The 23,823-nt window shown below is 41.4% G+C and overlaps 1 protein-coding gene across 20 annotated transcripts in view; it reads right to left on the bottom strand.

Annotated features, from left to right (window-relative positions):
* The window catches only part of PLEKHA5 (pleckstrin homology domain containing A5), a 217,215-nt gene extending 194,491 nt beyond the window's left edge, over positions 1–22,724 (bottom strand). For 18 of the 20 annotated variants that reach the window (XR_013536801.1, XR_013536802.1, XM_072999745.2 and 15 more), the window contains exons 1-3: positions 22,550–22,711; positions 22,074–22,150; positions 13,398–13,455 (exon numbers count right to left, since the gene is read on the bottom strand). Coding sequence is in view for 17 of the 20 variants with exons in the window: in XM_072999745.2 (XP_072855846.2) it covers positions 13,398–13,455; positions 22,074–22,150; positions 22,550–22,641 (227 nt within the window). In the remaining 3 variants the exon portion in view is untranslated. Of the gene's footprint in view, positions 1–13,397; positions 13,456–22,073; positions 22,151–22,549 lie in introns of all 20 variants that reach the window. The other 2 variants (XR_013536803.1, XM_072999760.2) reach the window with 2 other exon arrangements.
* Positions 22,725–23,823: the final 1,099 nt, after the last annotated feature.

Below are 23,823 nucleotides of genomic sequence, written 5' to 3'. Positions count from 1 at the left end.
ACTCAATACATTTCAATGGCTTTGCGACGTCCTTTTTCGCTCCTGTAAAAGTGCCTTTAATTTTTGGTGATTTTTTGAATTTTCTCTCATTGGAATGCATTGGACGGAAAGTTCAATGCATTCCAATGAGAGAAAATTCAAAAAATCACCAAAAATTAAGGACGACTCAGAACAACACCAAATTAAGTTTGCATAGGGTTCAGGAGGTGGGCTAACGATTGCAAGCATTTAAAACATGTTCCAAACATTGTAAGACCCTTAAAAATGAGCGAAAACGGAAGAGCTTCAAAAGCACTGAAGCCGGCTTCAGTGCTTTTGAAGTCCTTTCCGATGTCCCTTTTCGCTCATTTTTAAGTGTCTTACAATGTTTGGAACATGTTTTAAATGCTTGCAATCGTTAGCCCACCTCCTGAACCTTATGCAAACTTAATTTGGTGTTGTTCTGAGTCTTCGTTAATTTTTGGTGATTTTTTGTTTTCCCTATTTAAATGCATTGAACTGTCCATTCAATTGATTTAAATGGGGAAAATAAAAAAATCACCAAAAATAAATGAAGACTCAGAACAAAACCAAATTAAGTTTGCACATGTTTCACAAGGTGCACTATGGAATCCAAGCATTTAAAACAGGTTTCAAACATTTTAAGACACTTTTAAATGAGCAAAAAGGGACATTGTTAAGTGAAATTCCCCATAGAGAACATCATTAAACGATGGGGGAAATTCCTCAAAAAAACCCATCGCTGTGTGAATTCATCGTTGTATGAAGCAATCGTTGTGCGAGGCACCACTGTAGAATGATATTAATACCTAATAATAAAACCAACTAACAAATGGATATATACATTATCAAGATGGGGAAACTGAAGAAACAAAGCAATTAATTGACTGGATGGAAGGCCTGCCTAAAGAGCCACGTTTTTAAATGGCTTTTAAAAACACCCAGCGAGGGAGCCAGGTGGATTTCCATTGGTAGAATATTCCACAACCAAGGGGCCAGTGCCGAGAAGGCCCGGTTTCTTGTTCTTTCCTTCCGGGCCTCTCTCGGCATGAGGCCCCTCAGCCTTCCCTGCTGGCTTTGTCGGGTGATTTGAATAGACCTGGGTGGGAGAAGGTGATCTGCCAGGTATCGAGGTCCCAAACCGTTTAGGGCTTTATACGTCATCATTAAAACTTTGAATGGGCAACCAATGCAAAGCAGCCAGGGTGGGGGAAATATGCTGATATTTCCTCACCCCAATAAGGAGCCTGGCTGCCGCATTTTGCACCATTTGGAGTTTCCGCATCAATCCCAAAGGCAGCCCCACGTAGAGTGCATTACTATGGTCTAATCTCGAGATTACAAGCATGTTTTCACTGTGTTCCGCCACTGGTGTCTAAATTGGCAATGCCACATTCACCTTCACAAGAGTTTATTGTGTCTTCCAAAGGACAAACTGATCTACAGGCCAAAATACTGGCATGAAAATCATAATTACAATAGCAACATTTTGAAATTCGGACACATTTCAAAATTTCTAAATTTATCTCCTTTTCTCTGGCAATTTAATCTAGTTTCTCATAAAATGTCATACTAATTGTACTAAAGCTACTTTACCAGTTATTCACTCAGGATTGTTTGCAAGATCCCTGATTGGGTAGAGCAGGCGTCCCCAACCCCCTGGTCCGTGGCCCAGTGCCGGTCCATGGCCATGGCAGGACTGGGCCATGGAGACAGATCTCCCCCCCCCGCATGCATTCCACCCACCCACGAGCATGCCCCTACCCTCTGTGAGCACACCCTGCCTCTTCACACAAGCGTGCTCCACCCCTTTGTGCATGCGCACAAGTGCACTCCACCCCTCTGTAAGTGCACCCCACCACTCCCGCACAGACCCCCCCCACCATTCCGCGACTCAGAAACGGTTGGGGATCACTGGGGTAGAGCAATTTTTTTAAAGCACATTCTCTCTCACTCAGCAACCAGGTCACTCTACCTCAAAATCCATAAACCTCCCTGACACCTCTTTACCATTCTTTCCTGCTACTCCAGGATGGAGTCAAATAAAAGTAAATTCAGAAAATCAAAAGTAAATTCAAGAAATTGGCAAAAACATATATAAAATATTATATGAATACACCAGAAAGACAGATATTTCACTTCATTTCAAACACTGGTTTGAAGTACGGTACTGGGTAAGTGCATCTTGGCAGGAAACCTAATAGCCCAGTCCTGAACACAAGCACTTAGCTGCTACAGGCAAAAGCTCAAAAATCAAAATTCCACTGCCATCATCCTATGAAGGAACACACCTACTGCAGCGGTTTAACTTGTTCTACTCCACAAAAAACTGCCTCAGGTTGGACTAAAATATGATGAATTTGAAAAAGGAAATCAGCCAGAAAAAACAAGTGACACAAATGCTGAAAAAACAGTAATCTCTCTCTATAACATATCCAGACTTCCTAGTAGGGCAGTCTTGATTTGCTAACTCAAATCTGATCAACTTTTCTTATAACATATGTATAACCATGTATGTACAGCTTTTGAATGAAAAAGTAAGGGAACAAGCAAGGGAGAAATTCAGCATTAAAAGCTATCCAAAACATATTTCATGGGGGGGGGGGGAATCTAAAGTTAGCAAAGACAGATTGAAAGTATGTATACATAAGAAACATGTACGTATACTGTACTTACCTCAATTTTGCACACATTTATCCAGAAGTCACACAACTCAACAGACATACTTTTGAACACACACACACACACACATACATATATACACACATACAGTACATACATACATACATACATACATACATACATACATACATACATACATACGTGTGTGTGTGTATGTGTGTGTGTGCGTGTGCTCTAAAATTCTGTTTTCCCCAAATGACTTCAGTTCAACATGCAACAAAACAAAATGAAACACCCTGTCCCCATCCCCCCACCCCACAGTTGTTCTCAAAGGCTGGAAGCCATACATACAGCCTCTTTAACTGATCACAGAATTTTCCTCTCTCTAGCGTAAGCATCAGATCCTGAAATTCAAGTCATATACTGTAAAATAAATCACTTCCCAGTGATAGTTTCTGGCCAGAAGACAACACATTTCATTTGTTCTTCTCAGAAATCTATAAACAATTTAAGGCTAAGAGTGAAATATCAGCCTTAGAAAAACTACAGAGTAATTTAAAAATTAAGTGAGGTTATTAATTGGCTTCAGTGTCTCAAGAATCTTCTCAGTTAATCCAATTTAATTTTACTCTCATAACATTAAGCAGCTTTAAATTAATTCAACTGGCTTTAGAGAGCAGAGTTGTGACTTCACATTATGGATGATTACACCAGATATGGTATAACTTGTATACAACAAAAGTTAAGGAAAAAGTGGTTGTTGTAGGGTTTTTGGGCTGTTTGGCCGTGTTCTGGAGGTTTTGATTCCTAACATTTTACCAGTCTCTGTGGCTGACATCTTCAGAGGACAGGAATTAGAACTCTGTGTTCTGGTGTAGTGTGTGGGATAGTTGAGTATTTGTACCTGTGGGTTCAGCTTTTTGTCCTTTTTAGGAGATTGGGCGATTATGGTGATCAGGGTGTTTTTTGTTAGGGGGGAGATGATAAGTCACTGTGATTGATCGGTGTTGTTAGCTAGTCTTGTGTGTGCAGTGATCCTTGTGTCCTTGTGGCTGGGTAGAATTCGTTGACCTTTTTGCAGGCTGTATTTTTCAGTGCTGGGAACCAGGCTTTGTTGAGTTTTAGACTTTCTTCTTTTTTGTTTAAGCTTTGCTGATGTTTGTGGATTTGCTGATGTTTGTGGAATAACAAAAACACTCTGATCACCAGGCCACAGAGACTGACAAAACATTAGGAGGAAAAACCTCCAGAACATGGCCAAACAGCCCAAAAAACCTATAACCATCAGATCCCAGCCATGAAAGCCTTCAAAGAATACATTAAGGTTTAGGTTGGCATAGTCTGCCTATCAAGCTACAGTATATGGGAGAAATGCCAATAGTTCTTCAGGAAATACTCTGCAATGGACCCCAAAGGCGGTGAGGCTATAACTCCAAGGAAGCACTGCAACAGATTTCCTTTTTGTTCACACTAACAGGAAACAGGGCCAGATAAGGCCATGAAGCCTTAAAATAGACCTTTCTTCATGTGAATGAAATATAGGTTTCTGTAGATGTCATCAGCCTTACACAGTGTATGTTGCACAACAGGATTTTATCCATATAATACTTATTTAAGTCCAGATACAGCTTAGAGTTGTGGAAGAGACACTCTAGCCAGCACAAAGCTTATATGTACCTTGAAGTAGCCAAGTGAGTTAACATTTATTTTACTATAATAGTTGAACAACCAACTCGGGGGGAAAAACCTTATTATTCCAGGTGCTGCATTTTGCCCAGTGGTATTCTATTTATTTGTTTTTTAAAGGCTACCTTTCTCCCAACAGGGGGATAAGATTTGCTAATAAGACTTTATAATTAAAATCCTCCTGTGGATATGTATACCCTGGGAAAGCAGAAGGTGTTAGCATGTTTAATTAACAATATTTCATAAGTGCAAACTGCCAGCAAGAAGCATGAAAAGTCTAAGTAAATGTGGGGAAATCAAAATTAATTGGCTGTCACTTTCCTCATAACCACTTCTGAAGTAGGCACAGAGCAAATGTTGGCACAACAAGTTGTTTTCTAACTTTCTTTGCCAATACCTTTCTTAACTTTTCATTTCTCCATAGGTAACTATTGTCTAGTCCAAGAAACTACATCTATGTTGGAAATACTTTAACTGAACATTTCAACTTAAATAGTTCACAAGGTTACATTTTACATTAAATGTTCATTAGCCAATAAAACTAAGTATCTGTTAAAGCAAAACAATCTGGAACAGACACATTTTAAACACATTTAAAGGATGCCAGGTTTAAGCCAATACGCATTAGCCAACATAGCCTTTGCCTTTTTATTCTGTTTTTGCAAGCTCCCACTATAAACTTTTATATTTCATTATTATTAACCTGCCAGTCTTTGTGTACATCACATCTGAAAGCTTTATCCACAATTCCCTCTTTAAACGGTTCACTGGCTTGCTTCAGAAGTAATCGGCAACAGGCAATCACAATGCCAATTACTGGGACAAACCACCTTTGCTTGTACAGTATTATAATTTTTCTAAAGTGCCAACCAACTTTCCTGCAAAGTTCAGAAATATTTGATTTCCTCCTCCTCTTAGATATGATACACGCCAATAACAGGGACAGCAAGGTAAGAAATTTGGGTTTGTATGAGCCAGAAACCAGTGCCCAAACAGCACATCGCACATAGAAATACTGTACATGTTTCTGAACTTCAGATAGCTTCACGCATTGAACAGTATATCCAGACAGTTCACTTTCTTAGAACACAAACATGAAACTGAAAACCTCCCAATGGAAATTTGTCTTTATATCCCATGACTCCTTCAAAGAACTTCCAGTGACATGCACCGTCCTTCACCCCATCTCCCCAGTATTATTCTTGGGAGGGTAGGTCAGACAGAGAGAGTTTGATTGGCCTAGCTACTTCCAGTAAGGCTTCCTGGCTGAACAGGGATGTCAAGCTAGGTTTTCCCGATTCTATTTCAATGCCCTCTAAAATCTACTACTTACTGGGTGTAGAACAAGTAGCAAAAACTCCTGATGCACCACCGTCACTGAGTACACAGAGTAAACAAACTGGCTGGGGTTGGTAGCCATCAAAACATTGATGCCTTATTTGAGAAACCTTTGATGCCTTATTTGAGAAACAACACCCTCTAATCTAGAAAATAATTTCAAACTGTTAGTGAAAAGGATATCAGAATGATTTTTTTAAAAAAATGACCATATAACTAAATATTATAAACGCACCTTGAGATTTTAGTACACAGAGACACTGTTCATAGCTCCAGCTGTATTTATACAAATGCTGATTCAATATATATGCCTGAAGACGAGGCAGCACACATAAAAACCTGTTTTTATTATTTAAAATTAAGTTTCAGCCTTAAAGAAAGGTTGCATTTAGCATTATCCATTTTTGACACTGAAGCTTTATTTTTCATTCAATTTTTTTCTAGTACTCTTTACTTAAAACTGCTAACTACCATGATGTTTTCAGAAACAATATTAAGGTTCAGTACATATTGTCTTAACTGCTGCCACACATTACTGTAGTTTGGTTGTAAACTTATAAGGAATGTGCAATATCTCTAATAGTGGACAATGTCTTGAGATTTTTACGATTTCATTCAAGACTTCAGTCTTTGAGACTTCAGAAAATACATTTAACTCATATTTTTAACTGTAGTATTTACGTTTTTCTACAAATGCAATCTACAATAACATTTGAAATCCTTCACTAATCTCATTAAAGACAGAATTCTATCACAACTTTCAAGAAAACCTTGTTAATCAACAGACATAACTCTATTTACCAGACTATTTTTTAGAACTTAACTCCCATTACAATGAGTACAGAATCAACACCAAATAGGAAACAGACACAAATATAGGTAACAACTGAAATATAATAAAGAATATGTATAATCATAACTTCTTAAATGACTCAATTTCAACATACAATTTGAAACAATTATCTAATACATGCCCCAAAATTATGCTTGACATTCATGTATTCTGAACCTCAATTATCCAGTATGTTTTATTGCAAGGCTATAAAAATACAATACAATGTCAGCTACACACCCATTAAGTACACCAAGAGCTTATTAGAGACATCACTAAGAAGCATTTTCAAAAGGTTTGATTTCAAACACGGATGAGCACAACACATCACTTACACTGAAAGCAAATCATTAAACATTCCTATTCAACCAGAGTGTTGAAATTAGGTTTAGCACTGTAATCAAGCTTCCTAACTATACATATTTTTATCTGACTCTCTGAAATACACAAGTATAAATAGAAATTTAGAATTGACTAAATTCATGGAAGAAAACACAAAAAAAGTTCTATTAACAATCATTCACCCAATCACTGAATATTAATCGAAAAATAATTTTAAAATGAACAAGTCTATTATTTTCAATGATACCTCAAATTAGGAGAACATGAAATATATAGATATTTTATAAAGTTGTAGTAGTTTGTGAAATGGAACCATCTATACAAGTAACAACAAATCGCATGTTGCTTTATTCTGACAGTGTATTCCATTGATGTCAAACAAAAATGGGGTGGGTATCCTTCTTGCTTTGACAGATTGCCATCCCTTCACTCCAACAGTCATCTACCCCTAACAGACAAACAGCTTCCCAAACAGTTTGGAATGTGATAGACGAACACAACAAAAATAAACCTTCACTAATGTAATCCATTTTCCAATATCCCTTCTACAACACAGGTTAGTTCCACACAGTATCTCAACAGTTTATTTCCTGATTTTCAGGAAATACTTGGAGACTGCCTTTATTTTTTTGTAGTCAACATACCACTAATTTACACACACACCAAATGCAAACTACTAGGCAGAAAGAGTCATGGAGTGCTTTTCTTCTTCAGGAGAACATTTCTGCTGGGCTGTTCAAGGACCAAAGCCTCTTTAGGTCAGCAAGTAAAAATGAGAGCAACATGTTGTTTGTTTGTTTATTTATTTATTTAATTTATATGCCACCCACTCTACCCAAAGGTCTCTGGGCGGCTTACAACAATTAAAATTCAATAAAATAAAATATAAAATGATTAAAATACCTGTTGGCTCAGCTTTCCAAAAAACTCGAGCTACATTGGCCTGATCACAATTAACTTATGAGTGTACTCTGACGCAAATGCTGACAAGCTGGATCACTAAAAGATCTTTGTATCTCAGGTTTGTTCTTGTTCCTGTGCTGAGGAATCCTGCTCTGCAGTAAGGGGACCTGACCTCACCCTCACTAATTTTCATCTACACCTGGGCACTATGTCAACTCTAATCCTTACCTGCCTCTCCCATGGGGAGTCTCTCGGTTTGCTCCCCAGAGGTTAACAACCAGGTCATAGACTGTTTTGAACAAACAGGATATTGTGTTCAAATTCCTTCCAAACTTAATGGCTCCCTTTACAAAGTGTATAGGCACTAACAAAAAACTACTATGAACTATCAAAAAGGGGGCAGGAAAGCTGTGTGGTTATTGTATCTCGTACAAAACAAGGATAGGTGATACTTTTATTATTTATTTATTCGTTTATTTAACTTATGTTATTTAACATGTTTATTTAACTTATTACAACGACTAAAATACAATAAAAAGATAAGACAATTAAAATACAATTAAAATATATACTCTAAAAATTGCCATCAGGACCCACAGTTGATATTATTTCAATTAAAAGCCTTCTGGAACAGGAAGGTTCTGACCTGGCACCAAAATGTCATCAGCGTTGGCACCAGACAAATCTCAATTGGGAGGGTGTTCCATAGTCTGGGGGCAGCTGACAAAAAGGCCCTTTGTCTATAAGCCATCCCTCTTACCTCTTTGAGGGATGGCTCTTTCAAAAGGCCCCCCTGGCTAGCTCTTAACTGCTGGGTAGGTTCATATGGAAGGAGGCGGTCCTTCAGGTATCCAGGGCCCAAGCCATTAGACCACTAAACAATCATAAACCTAAGTCAGTGTTCAATTCTGCAGACTTCATTAAGCTAGGCATTCTGATGGGTGGAGATGAAGAAACAGAAGTTCCAAAATCCATGGTAAGATGTGTGGTCTACATTTCCTTCTTTGAAGCAAGTTCCAAAACTGAGGGGGGCGGTCAGAATCTGTTCAAAGGTGTGCCTTTGGTGATGTGGATTAGAACATTCCACAATTTTTGGACAAAGAGCTACCAGTAACTCAACACATCCCAGTGTTTGAAGCAATACGGGTGGACTTCCTTTACATTATCATATCAACTAAATAATCCAATGTACCATCTTTAGTGGAGAACAAGATGGCCCTTGCTATTTAATAAAGCATTCAGGTTGAAGTTCCAAAATCAATCTTCAAGTAGTAATGATTAAGAGGAGGCCTAATCAGGAGGTTTCATCTCACATCTTCCTATTAAGCCATTCTTGCCCCTGCCTGTGAAGAATTTAGAACTGACAAAGGCAAAAATATTGCAAGCTTGATGCAGCACAATACAGCTGTTTTTATTATGTCAACAGCAAGTATACAAAGCAAGACCTATGTAATTCTATGTACTAACAGAAAACATAAATATTTTAAAGCTAGTGATTCATGTAATGTGCTCCAAAATAATGCCAAGCATCCTAGAGAAAAAAGGAGCATATGCTTTCTGAGCTTGGGCACAATATTTAGATCATTATTTCAATGACAACAGGGCAATTTGATGTTCAAGCTAGCAGTGCTAAAAACATCCTGTACTTAAGATGCCACACGAACTGTAAAAGTGGAGTGATTAAAAATTGTTCTTTCCAGCACAGATGAATCTTTTAAAGCAGTGGTTCTTAACGTGGGCGATAATGCCCCCCGGGGGCGATTTCATTTTTCATGGGGGCGGTAGAACGAAAAGGGGCGGCGTGGGGGCGCTGGAGCAGAAGGGGGCGGTAGGGGGGCGCTGGAGCAAGCCAAACCTGTGAAGATGGCTGCAGCGTTTTTACAGTGTGCATGAATATATATTTTTCTCCTATTTTAATTTAGTTTCAGACTTTTTGTCTTGAAATTTTTAGTTCCTGCATTTGTTTTTATGCCCTTTTTATATTTCTTTTTGCGTCTTAAAATTCACTTGCAACTAAATCATTAAATGTTACTTTTTGGGGGGCATTTCATTTTCATTTCATTTCATTTCATTTCATTTCATTTCATTTCATAAATAAATAAATAAATAAATAAATAAATAAATAAATAAATAAATAAATAAATAAATAAAAAGATATCACCGCAGGGAGGGGGGCGATGATAACTTCAATGGCTCAAGGGGGCGTTTCTTTCAAAAAGGTTAAGAACCACTGTTTTAAAGAACTTTATTTTTGTTCCCATTTTTGTACTACCAAATGAACAAGCAAACTGCAGTTTAAGAAAATACTTTTACACTGAAACAGAACCATCTCAAAGACAAGAACACAGCATAGAAAAACTGTTAGATTCCTTCAGATTCCAAGAGTTAATTGAGATAGGCATCTTTCTAAAATAAACAAATGGACATATTGCAACAGTATAACCTATTAACTAATACATTTCCAAACAATTTTGAAGAAGAAAAACAGATCAGGTTATAAAACGATAGTAATTCCATGATTACACAGAACTATTTCAGCCACATCCAACCTTTCTGACATATTGAACTGTATGGGCATTGCATACAGCATATCCTAATTTATACTTCTATAATGGAAATTGCATAATAGTTATGTGGCAAAATTTAAATGACTTTTGATGTTAAGATAAAGGCTAACTCTTACTAATGAGGTGCTAGTAGTATTCCTAGGGTGCCTCTGCTCCAGAATTCAATTAGCACCTCATCAATGACCAGCAATTTGTCACGAAGATGCATGCAAATTCCCTTACATGATTTTGAATTAGATTTTGGCCACTGCATTGCAATTTTATATTAGTTCAGTACTGTCAACCAGCTGCTTCCTTACTGCCAACATGCTCTTAAGATGCTGATGAAAGCACAGGAGAGAAACGTCCAAAAGAGATACCTCCTTAAAAGAGTTAGTCTTTATCTGAACATCAAAAGACTTAAAATATGTTTGGAACTGGCTTAAAAGAACATCCTTCGTTCTCCATGTCATGGCTGGACAAAATGTACAAAAGTATTCAAGTATGTACAGTATTTAGCTGATTAAAACATCTTCAAAGAAAAAGTGAAATTCTCCAAAATGTGAATTTTGCCCAACACAATATTGAAGGCATACGTTATGTTGAGCACCATACATTTCAGAAGGTTCAAATGCATATATATGCTTAGGACTGCAAATTTAGGTAATAATTAATTGACTACCCAATCATTGTACTGTTTCAGTGACATTAGTGGAGATTGTAAAAGCACGTCTCCAAGGTTTTGCCAAAAAAAAAAAAAAAACTGCAAGCAAGACATCAAACAAATGTTGGTGTTTATAGCTTCTTACCTCAAATGTTCAGCCATAAATCTAACTATACATTTCTTACAGTGCTCTGTCTTTTAGACTGTAAGCTGCAGGCAGGGACTGCCTTGTTTTTATTGATCTTATATATGCCACTCAGGGAAGCTTTTCAGCTAAAGAGCAAGTAGAAATGCTTTAAGCCACTAAGACAACAGGAAGCTACTGTACAAAGGGTGAGACCACTGGTCCACCTACCCAAACACTGGATAACATTTGTTTATTTGAACATACTTATAACTCATTTCCACCTTAAGATTTCAAATGATGTACAATGAACTGCATTGACCTGCCAGGATTTCAGACAGATTTTCCTGCATGAAGATACTTTACCTGGAGATGCCATGTACTGAACATGCTACCTTCTACATACAAAGTACATATTTTATTCATCCTTAACTGACATTTGTCTTCTACCAATCTATTAAACTGAAAAACACACTGAAACTTTCCACAAACTACCCACTATCTAGAAAATTTTTCAATAAACAAACCAAAAAAATTGTTTCTATTACCATAATCCCATATTCCCAGGGTAACAACAGTAATACAGGATTACAACTATAGCAACCAAAGCATCAGATTGAATAGGATGTGTGAGAGGCCAAAATGTTAAATTCTAGCATTGTATTTCTTATTTTTGCTCAAAAAGTGAACAGTCTAAGATTCATTTTTTTTAGTCTTCAACAGGCCAAATACATGATACTGAATCGTAACAACTGCACTAAGACACACAACTTAAATACATAGCAAGTACATAACAGTTGTGTAAATATATTATCACTAGAAGGTGAACTTAAACTGAGAAATTAAGAGTCAAATTACATTATATGGCCTCCACACATTCTAATTACTTTAGAATACAGCTTTGGTATGGTAGAAATATTTCTTAACCAACAAATGTTAAATCTCTAGACCCACAAAACTATGGGTAGAAAACAACTAGTCACTACTTATGAACAGGTACCTTCTTGTTCTTTTGCAATATTATGTTTGTATCTGATGTCTTTTTTTTCAGAACTCTCTTATGTAATTAATAAGTCAGCCCTTCTACAAGTTAAAGATATCTTCCAAATGCTGAAAGGCAGCTGAGAGGTTAAACTCCCATGTTCAGAACTACAGTTGTGCCTCTCTTAGCGATTGCCTCGTTTAATGACGTATTCGCTTAGCGATGAGGTTTTTGGAGTGATCTTGCGCTCCGTTTAGCGATGTTTCCTATGGGGAAATTTCGCATAGCGATGTTCAGGACCTTGCTTCGCTTAGCGATGACAGTTTAGGTCCCCCTGTTTCGCTTAGCGATGTCCGTTTTCGCTATTTTTAAAGTGTCTTAAAATGTTCAAAAATTGTTTAAAATGCTTGGAATCGTTAGTGCACCTTGTAAAACCTTTGCAAACTTAATTTGGCTTTGTTCTGAGTCTTCGTTAATTTTTGGTGAATTTCCCCTCCCCATTGGAATGCACAGTTCAATGCATTCCAATGGACACTTTTAAAATAGCGAAAACGGACCTGTCAAAACCATCGAAATGCATTGAAACCTATTCAGTGCATTCCAATGTGGGAACCGCGTTTCGCTTAGCGATGTTTCCTATGGCGATTTTCGCTTAAAGATGGTAATCCGTTCCCATTGGAACGGATTATCCGGTTTTAATGCATTCCTATGGGAAATGGTGTTTCGCTTGGCGATGTTTTCCCATAGCAATGTGGTGGTTTTTTTGGAACCAATTAACATCGCTAAGTGAGGCACCACTGTATTTTAAGCCCCTACTGAATGTAGGATAGGAAGAAGACATCATGCTCAGTCTACCTTCTCTAACACTGAACTACTTTTGCCCTGAGATTTTTATTTATCATATTCATATTCACATGCCATATTTATAAACGAAAAGTTTAAAACTAAATCAGAGGTATACATATGCAATACAAATGCACATTTCAAATAAAGTAAAGCCGTGGTCTAACTGGAGTGTAGGGAAAGTTGTAGGTTTTCAGGTGGAAAAGTCAGGTTCCAATTGCCACAAAATCTATCTTATAGGAGGCCTTTAGCAAGTTGCTATTTCTCAATCTAGTCCACCTTACACAATCAGTAGAAAAATAAAAAAATACTGTATATGCTATCACATATGCCATGCTGCCCTCCTTGGAGCCACTACAGTACAATTACGCTGCACATTCCAAATTCTCACTCCAAAGAATACCATCAGACATACAAACTGCTATTAATATTTAAATCACCAGAGGACAGACAGTAATGTTCAAGTTGAGCAGAACTTTCCATAATGTCCCAGTTCTTTGCTTTGCACTACTTACTTTATGAAGTATCTTGCCCCTTCAAAAGTGTAGGCTTCTTCCCAGCCTGTCGGTAGGTCTGGGGGGAAAACAGATAGAGAATGATCACATGACTGAGAACTACATCTTTGTACAGTACCAAGTATTCACTACAATGTTAATGTCTAAAAAGAAAGAAAAATGTTCAGTTCTACATCCAACACAGGTTAAGACTCTAACATTTATAAGCAGAAGAGACAACAAGATTAGAATTGTGCAAGAAAAACACATGGAACACAACCCTAAACTAACTTACATGTTAGTAAATGTATTTAGGACTGCCTTAAAGAAAAGTTTGTTTGTCAGTATACCGTCCATAACATGTTGCCTAATGTACTACTTCACATAAAAAGTGAACAACTTCTTGCAGCATCAGTAATACAAGTCATAACCAGATAAGATCTCAATTTTACTCTAGATTCTACTTACAGGTGCATAACTATTGTTTAAGTCATAGGACATCTGAACAAATGTCTGTCTGGGAAAAGACTACACTTTATTTTAAGTCACATATATCTAAAAGTTGTACCAATTAAGAATAACAACAGATTTGTTTGTTTTGACACCATTATTAACTACCCTGTTTCTCTGAAAATAAGACAGGGTCTTATGTTAATTTTTACTCCAAAAAATGCATTAGGGCTTATTTTCAGAAGATGATTTTTTTCATGTACTGTGGTGTCTCGCAAGATGATTTTAATTCATTCCGCAGTTAATGTCATCTTGCGAAAAATTTGTCTTGCGAAACACATTTTCCCATAGGAATGCACTGAAATCTAATTAATGCATTCCTATGGACAAAAAAAGTCAGAACAAAGTCAAATTTGGTTTACAAAGGGTTTATTAAGTGCTCTTTAAAGCCATACATATTGTGTAAATGATTTCAAAAAATTTCAATCAAAAAACTTTAACTTTTTAAAACATCATAGAAAAACATTTTAAAAATCAGCAAACATGAGGCAGGAACAAAAAAATGGAAAACATTCGTCTTGCGAAGTATGGCCATAGGAACATTCATCTTGCAGGTCATCAACTCCATCGCCAAAACCATTCGTCTTGCGAGTTTTTCAACCCACGAGGCATTTGTCTTGTGAGGCACCACTGTACAACAATCTACATTGATTCAAATACAGTCATGTCATCTTCTGGTTGCTGCACAATGGTGAAGGGTGGAGTTTCACTTAACTGGGGTATATTTTTGGGGTAGGGCTTATATTATAAGCATCCTGAAAAATCATACTAGGGTTTATTTTCAGATTAGGTCTTATTTTCGGGGAAACAGGGCAATAACTCAGCCTCAATCCTACATTCCTGGTTTTGCTTTTTGTGATGCACAACACTGTGGTTTTGAACATCAGAACAAATCTTACAACAGGTAAATTCTCTTTTGATAACTGAAAAGTTATAAGAGATACCACCTTCTGAAGAGGTATTTTACACTAATATGGGATATTGCTAGATACAATAAACTTGTGCCCTGTACACATGTGCAAAGACAATGCATTCATAAAATAAGTATTTTACCCCCAACAAACATAACAAAAGACCAAATTGCAGCTGGGAAGATTACACAAGCCACAGTAAGAGAGCTTTCCACATTTATTCCCATGTAAGAAAAATAGCAGCAGGCCTGGTTGGTGTATTGGTACAATCTGTTATCCAAATATTTTTACAAGGGTGTTCAGAATTCACCATGCCAACACTAAGAAGAAAATCCATTTGTCTGAAAACAAGCCTGCTTCATTACCTAAAATATTTTTAAAAACCAACAAAAAATATTATTTTTTACTATAGATGTTAACATGCTTTGGCACAACAGGGAAATGCACAACGCACAGCAACAATACATATGACTGGAAAAACATAGAATACATTTAAAGTATTATTTGGTCAGAAAAAAAAAATCTAAACCCAGCAGGGGGCCAGACATCATTTGAAGAATGCCTTATAATGGAAAGCAGCATTCATAAACCAACTCAGTCCCAGCACATCTGCCCCTTACCCTTTCTTGTTGGACTTCCCAATTAACACAAGCATTAATTATACAAGTAACAGGGAACTCCTCTCAATTAACAAGCACTTCTGGTTCCCAACTTTGAAAAACATCTGGTTTTGATATTTCCCAAGCCATTCTCAACAAATATGATTAGGCAGCAAGATAAACAAAACACAAGTAATTCTCCTCCTAAACTGCTCCCAGGTCACAAAATATAAATGCAACAGAGTGATGAAATATGTCAATAGTAAACATACAAACATGATGAACCAGTTCTCCTAACCAATGCAACAGAATGAATTTTCTCTCTAAATGTGCTTGCACAAATACATTGCCTTACTAAACACCCACCTACCCATGGAAATAGGAACAGGTGTGCTTTACCACCAGCTTCTTTAGATTTCCAGATACTCATTTTAAATCCTTTATCCAGCCAGCTCTTATTTTTCCAGCTTCTCCCCTCCAAAGAAAGATATGGTAAAGGAGACCAATTCTTGCTCCATACAAAGTCATTCTTCAAGTGCTTGCTCTCTTTTTTCCAAGCCATATCAGCTCTCCCTCTCACTTAGAAACCACCCACTCTTATATCCTGGCTGAAAAGAAAGGCTTGTAGATGAATGCACTTAGGAGCAATCTATGAATTTCTAAAAGCAGTCAGCAAACTCTGAAGATTATGGTGCTGAAAAGAGATGGGCATAGTTTGCCCACTGAGAAAGCTTTAATAATAAAAACATGTGGCTCCACAAGAATTTCTAAAAGGCCATGCACATGGTCCTGGAGCTACTTGTGGGTGAAAACAGATTTATCCATTTTAAAAATGTACATATGATCATCAAGCTTCATAACAATGGACTGGATTCATGCATCAGCATATTTGAAATGTTCTCACTGAAATGAATTTCTGTTAACTACAAGAAACCAGGTAAAGGTTCCCCTTGACATTTAGTCCAGTCGTGTCCGACTCTAGGGCATGGTGCTCATCCCCGTCTCCAAGCTGTAAAGCCAGTGTATGTCTGTAGACAGTTTCTGTGGTCACATGGCCAGTGCGACTAGACAGTGAATGCTGTTACCTTCCCACCGTGGTGGTACCTATTTATCTACTTGCATTTACAGTGGTGCCTCGCTTAACGATTTTAATTGGTTCTAAAAAATTCATCGCTATGGGAAAATCGCTAAGCGAAACACGGTTTCCTATAGAAATGCATTGAAAACCGAATAATCCGTTCCAATGGGAACGGATTGCCGTCCTTAAGCGAAAATCGCCATAGGAAACATCGCTAAGCGAAACGCGGTTCCCCAATTGAAATGCATTGAAGCCTATTCAATGCATCTCAATGGGGGGAAAAAATTACAACAAATTGAAAAAGAGTCGGAACAAAGTCAAATTAGTTTAACAAAGGATTTATTAAGTGCACTTGTGATTTCAAGCATTCTAAACATTTTTAAACATTTTTAAACGTATAAAAAACAGCCAACATGAGTTTGTCAAAACCATCGTTAAGCGCAACAGAGAGACCCAAACTGTCATCGCTATGCGAAGCATGGTCCCAAACATGGCTATGCGAAAATCGCCCATAGGGAACATCGTTAAACGGAGCGCAAGATCGCTCCGAAAAAGCCATCGCTAAGCGAATTCGTCGTTAAATGAAACACTCGTTAAGTAAGGCAACACTGTACATGCTTTCGAACTGCTCGGTTGGCAGGAGCTGGGACAACCGACGGGAGCTCACTCCGTCGCGTGGATTCGATGTTACGACGGCTGGTCTTCTGACCTTGCAGCACAGAGGCTTCTGCAGTTTAACCTGCACTGCCACATATCCCTTACAAGAAACTAAATTCCCACTAATCCTAATGGGTCAACTACAAGTACAGTATAATTAAGTTTAGAAACAACAACAATACCTATACGAAGAAACTGTGATAGGCATCCCCTCACTGTTCTGTGGTCCAGTTCTCAACACTGAATTCACTGTTGCTCATTAAAGACAGTTCCTCTCCCATTGGCCGACCAATGTCAATGAGATTCTAAGGCAACCTGATTGAGTGACTGTCACTCAGGGTGGTACCCTGTAGGATCTGTGATGAAATTTGATTTTCCATATTCATATCTGCGTAATTGTCAGTATTGTTTACAAAAGCTTATTTCAACTACTGGTACAATGGATTACATCAGTGAAAGGAGAATGGGAAAACCTAATGTAGGTGATAGACTAGAAAGAAAGAAACATCTCATTAAAACCAAGCCTAGCTATACTGAAGATCTTTAAGCAGTTCAGAAAGCTTGCTCAGTGGGGTGGATATTGGGCCAATGAAGATTCAAGGCGACTGTAAATGCCTCTGCACTTTAGCAATGGCTGTCAGATTTTGACTACTACTACTACTACTACTACTACTACTACTACTACTACTACTACTGCTACTGCTACTGCTACTGCTACTGCTACTACTGACCGTGTTTCTCCGATAATAAGACCTATCCCAAAAATAAGCCCTCCCCTTACTGTGTAACATTCCTCTAAAATAAGCCCTCCCCCGAAAATAAGCCCTATTGAGATTGATTTTTGCGCCACGCCATCCCATTACCGGGCAGCGAAAGCAGGGCAGGTGGGCGAGGGCAGGCGGGGCGGCGGTGGGCGTGGGCTTGACAAGAAAGGCGCGCCTGGGCGAGAGAAAGCATGGACCGCCGGGGCCAGCCTTCCAGCTCCCGGGAGCAGCAGCAACAGCAGCAGGAGCCGGACGGCTCCACAAGAGGAATTGCCGGCTTCCCATAGTGAACAGGGGCGGCAGGAGATTCCTTCCTCCCCCCCGCCCACCTCACCCTCTGGCTGGCTTCCAAAGGACCAACAAGGGCGGCGGAGCCTCTTCGCCCCGCCGGTGGTGACCAGTGGGCGGAGAGAAAGGCCGCCGGCCAGTCGGGTGGGTGAAAGATGGGGCTTCCTTTTTGTGACATCACCCTCTCCCCCCTCAGGAAAGCTGCTCCACCCCCTCCCTCATTGCCGAGGTGCCCCCCAGAGTCCCTGGCCCGCAGCTCCCACCCTTCCAACCACCCTCCCGCCGGCGAGGCTGCGCTTGCCGGCGATGGACTCACCACGAGGAGGCTAGAGACAAGGGTGACGCCTCGGGAGGCCCGGGGGAAGGGAGGCACGGCAGCGACGGCGGCCGGAGCCGCAGGAGCCTCCATGGCTGCCACTGGGGGCTGAGCAAAGGCGTCTCTGGGCAGCGGCAGCCGGAGGCCCCTACCGAGCCATGGGGACCGGGAGCCGAGAGGGGCGTGCCTGACCCACCACCGCCGGGGGAGGAGCTGCTGCCCATCTAGCAGCCCCGCCGTCCCATTGCCGGGCAGCGAAAGGAGGGCAGGCGGGGTGGCAGCGGGTGCAGGCTCGGCAAGAAAGGCGCGCCTGGGCGAGAGAAAGCGCGGACTGGCCGGGCCAGCCTTCCAGCTCCCGGGAGCAGCAGCAGCAACAACAGCAGGAGCCGGCCGGCTCCGCAAGAGGAATTGCCGGCTTCCCATAGCGAGCAGGGGCGGCAGGAGATTCCTTCCTCCCCCCGCCCACCTCACCCTCCGGCCGGCTTCCGAAGGACCAACAAGGGCGAGATGAGTGCTGTCAATGTTCATTAAAATAAGCCCTCCCCTGAAAATAAGCCCTCTGGTGTTTTTCTTTCCCCAAAAAATAATAAGACAGTGTCTTATTATCGGAGAAACACGGTGATCATGATGATAATGATGCCAATATTTAAAAGATACTTAGGTTTCGGGTTAAAACTTGTATCTCTTATATAATACCAGTCAATGTTTTTATAGTTTTGATTGATTGTGTCTGGTGTTTTTGAATCATCAACATTATCAACTGCAGAGCTGGAAGGGACCCTATGGATCACTGAACCCAGCCCTTGTTAAGCAGGCACAGTGGGGAATCAAACTCACAACCTCTGGTTCCATAGCCGGAACTAAACTGAGCTATTCAGGAGTCCTATTATTCAGCTGAATATGGAAGAAAAATAATAGGAGGCTAGCTGAAAACCTGAGGCTGGAATCTAGAAGTCCATAAGAAAAATATTAGCATGTTTAGACAGACCAGGGAAGAAACAAAAAGGCTCAGAATTCCATTACTGGACAAATTATGTACATTTGACTAATTCAGAAGGGTATGAACAGGAAAGGAGAGACACCGGTTAACAAGATAGTGAAGATGTCAACTCATGAATAAGGAAAACATCTCAAGCATGTGGTAATGATTACAAATGGGGCATGCAGAAGCATGAAGGGTTAGAGAATCAATAAGAAATAGTTAAGGAGTCTTCTTATATTAGGCATGAGTCACTAATGGTATAAAGGATAAATTGGAATTATAAATCAGTACAATTTAGTTAACTAGGTTGATGTGACATTATGGAAAAGGCAAAAAGAAGCCAGAGAAACAGAAGAGTTAGGTGTCAGGTCTCTTAACAGGATGGACAAAGTTTAATTACTGAAGACTGTCACAGATGCCACACATGCATTTTAAGACTCTTATGTGACACAACTGCACTATGTGACTCTGACCATCTTGGTCATGAAACAGAAGATGTGCTCTAGCAAAATTAAGTTTGGCATTCCCATTATAAATCAACTTACGATAATGCCAAATTAAATCTTATGATGAAACCAGCCCTTTTCCCCACAGACTACAACCCGGACATGAAGTATTAGAAAGAGTATCAAGCAAGGATTTAGGGATTAAGGGGTGTCTGTGAAGGGAAAGATGAGAGTGTCTATCAGAAAAGAGCTGAGACATTAGTTCACTTTGACAATACAGTGTAGGCTCACTGGAAGAAAGACACCAGCTGAGATCCTGCTCAAGTTAATATAACATAAAGTTAAGCCTGAGGAGGTGTACTAGCCCTTAACAACCAACTATGCAGTTCACATTGTGGTTGCACAATCAGTTATGTTGTTCATGTTCAGAATGTTGTGTATGACACCTGCAGAAGTGCTTTGTGGATATCATTCTCATCTTGCTGTGATTTTTTTCTATCACTTCCACATTTTACGTTATGCACATGTAGTTGTGCAAAAGGATTTCTGTCAATGTTTACAAAATGAAGAGCCAGTGAATGAATAGGATAGGTGTTAACTCCCCAAAGGAGAAATGAGGTGTCAGTAAAAGAGGAACTGAGAGGTCAAGCAGTATCAAATGTTGGTGTATATGCCTAGAAAAGACCTGGTGGTTCGGGTGGCTGATTTAAAAGATGTGCAAAATGTAAATACTGAAATGACAGCATTCTGTGAAGGAACTCTTAAATAGTGAGTAACAGACCAAGTGTGGATAACAGGGGGCTGACAGAGAAATGCACACAACCTGATAAGTGTACCAGGGATGCTTCTATAATACTACAAAAGATTTTCTCAGGGTGTACCTCTCAGGACAGAAGAAAAACATCTGGGATTCTCTGAGAATCAGAGTACAAACTAGCAAGCAGGAAAACACTCTAAGCATAGGATCAGCTGGCCAGCAGCTGCGAAATCAGTAGTTTAAAGGAAAGCCAGGAAGATGAATGAAAGAAGGGGATGATAAGAAGGTGTTACAACTGATGGTGTGTGAGAAAGAAGCAGGCTGGCTCATGATCCGAGTGGATAGAAAGGAAAGCAAGGACTGAGGGTAGAGATGTGTAAATGCGAGAGGAAAGCAATACCTTTCAGGGAATGATGGGTCAGCAGAAGCACTGAGAGAAAATCTTGGATTCAAAGGGGTGAAGGGTGGGGTGAGGAAGGATTTTTGCAGCAGGGTCAATGCCAGGCTTGAGGCCCAAATAAGAGAGTGAAGTAAAAGAATTGTCTTGAAATAGAGGCAGTGTGGCTGAGTGAGGGGAACACATGCATTAAGTAGACAGAATTGTGGAAGATCAAATGACTAGTTAGTTCATTTAAAGTATCAAGCAAGAAAACAGAATAGCAGAATCCAAGAGATAAACATGGGGGAGGGGGTGTCAGTGCAAAATAAGGCATACCATCCTCCAGCCCCCAAAAGGAGATCATAGACCAAAGTTTTTTGTAACAGGGGTCACCATCCCAATGAAGAAGAAAACATCAAATCAAACGGGTTGCTCAATGATGGACAGAGATGAGCCAAGCGGTATGGCAGGGTTGGGGAGGGGGGCAGCAGAAAACAAGAAGAATAAAGTAAAGGGGACCTGAAAAGAGCCTTAAGCATAGCGAGAAGAAACTGGCAGGGAGACCCGGCAGAGGGGTCAAGGCTGGAGTTTGGAGGTCCAAGACTGAGATATTCGGAGGCAGGCTTTGGGGGTGGGGGAGAGCAGAATAATGCCACCACGGGGGTGGGGTGTATTACGGACTCCCAAGGAAAGTCCCTCCCCACAAAAAAATGAAGGGATGGCGGGAGTTAAGGGTTTAATCTTGTGGTGTGTTGGAACATGGGTGGTGGTTTTTCTGGCCACAGAGGAGAAAGAAAGCGAGGCAGGAAATGGAGGGGGGGGGGAGAAGGGAGATCGAGGGGAACCCACCCTCCACCCTGTCCTCGTTTTACCCCCAAATCCCAAGTCACACCGGTGTGTGTGTGTGTGTTTCTCTCTGTTCCCCCCCCCCGCCCTCCCCCGGGATCCATCCAGGAAGGCAGGCGAAGAGGCGGAGAAGCGTCCCTTCCTTCCTTCTTTCTTTCTTTTACCTGGGCTGCGGCGGTGCCCGGTGATCACAGCCTCTCCCGTCAGCGGGTGCAGCCAAGTCGTGCTCTTCGCTTCCTCGCTGCGATTTGGGGGAGTAGGAGGGGGGGAGAGAGAGGGGAGAAGAAACAAGGCGAGAGAAGAGGCGCCCAGTCAGAGAGAGGGGACCACGGACGGACGGACGACAGCCAGCCTCCCTCCCTCCCTCCGTCCCCGACCGGACCGGACCCTAAACATTCCCCCCCCCTTTTCCCTCAGAATGAAGCTCATTCGCCTCAGCGCCACCGCCGGCAGCGTCCAGAGGTCCCCCACCCCAGGCAGGCAGGCAGGCAAGGCAAGGAGGGGAGAGGACCGACGACGACGACGCTTTCCTCCCCTCAGGGTCTCGGTCTTGCCCTGCCTCGCTCTCCCTCACAAACCCCGCGCCCTCCACCCCTCGTCGTCCCCGCGGGTCCGGTCGGTGGGTCGGCCGGCCGCTCACTTGATAAAGAAGATGCGGCCGCCGCGGCTGATGCCGTAGCTCCAGCTGGCGGGCAGCGAGCGCAGCCGCTCCGCGCTCAGATCCGCCGCCATGTCCGAGCGCAGCCCGGGCGAGGAAGCGCCGCGCGCGCGCGCGCGCCCGCCCTCGCTCGGCCCCGGCGCGCTCGCGCGAGGAGGGGAGGGAGAGAGAGAGAGAGAGAGAGAAAGCGCGTCGCCGTCAACCCAAGCGGGAGCGAGGAAGAGAAACCCCTCCCTTCCCCCGCCCCCTTGCTCTCTCTCTCTCTCTCTCTCTCTCTCACCACAGCACCTGGACAGGAGGAAAAATGCGCGAAGGCGGAGAAGGAGTGGGAAGGGGCGGGGTGGTGGTGGTGGAGGGGGAGGAGCATCAGGAACGGACGCCCCGCCCACAGAACGGCGCCACCTCCAACCAGCGCCGCGGTTTGCGAGCTCGCCCCGCCTCCTCCTCCTCCCTCGCTTCCCAACCTTCTCCCTCCACTTCTAACTTCTGCCCCGGGAGAACGCGCGCTCCGAGGCCCCGCCCCCTGAGCTCTCCAAAGGGAGGGGGGAAAAACACACACACAGGTAGGCGCCTCCTATCGGTAGGAAGCGGGAGCGCGTTCTTTTTTAGCTTTGCTTAAAAACTCTTGGGGGAAAGGAGCGACTGGAGTTTGACGTCTTTCGTTTATTAATTTCTTTTTTCCTAAACGGCGATCGTTACTCTTTTTCCGTTCCCGCTGGCTGGAAAAAAAAAGATTGCATGTACGTACGGACGCATGCATGCATGCACAGCCTTTTCTCCCCCTCTTTTCTCTCTTTTTTTTTACATGCACGCGCATTGGCGCTACTCAGTGGGAAAAAAAAGTGGGCATGAATTTACACGTTACGTATTAGAGGAGGTCTCCCCGCTTCCTTCGGGGCGTCGTTGCAATCCATGGGCAACGGTAGGAAAGGATCGTGAAGTCTAAAGTCCAGGCACAGTCGGGGCGGGGAAGCGGGGGGGGGGCGGGCAGGTGAGAAGTAAACCCGGTTGTGTTTGTATGTTTGCAGCATCCGATTCCGAAGGCGGAAGTATTTGCCGTGCAACGGCATGCTTGTGCTTTTTGCCAGACGCCTGGGAGGCGAAAGAGATGGGTATGCAAGTAGTCGAGGCACACGATCCGATCCCGTGCATGCTTACTCTGAAGCAGGTCCTCTGTTGCTCCGTGAAGCTTCCTTTCTTTACGAGAAAATATGCAGAGATCTGCGGCTTTTTTAAAAAAATCCTCTCTTCCCATT

This window comes from Pogona vitticeps, chromosome 5, assembly GCF_051106095.1.
Source record: "Pogona vitticeps strain Pit_001003342236 chromosome 5, PviZW2.1, whole genome shotgun sequence".
Taxonomy (NCBI): domain Eukaryota; kingdom Metazoa; phylum Chordata; class Lepidosauria; order Squamata; family Agamidae; genus Pogona; species Pogona vitticeps.
Note: the sequence above shows the minus strand (reverse complement) of the source record. Positions and strands in the feature narration are given on the sequence as shown.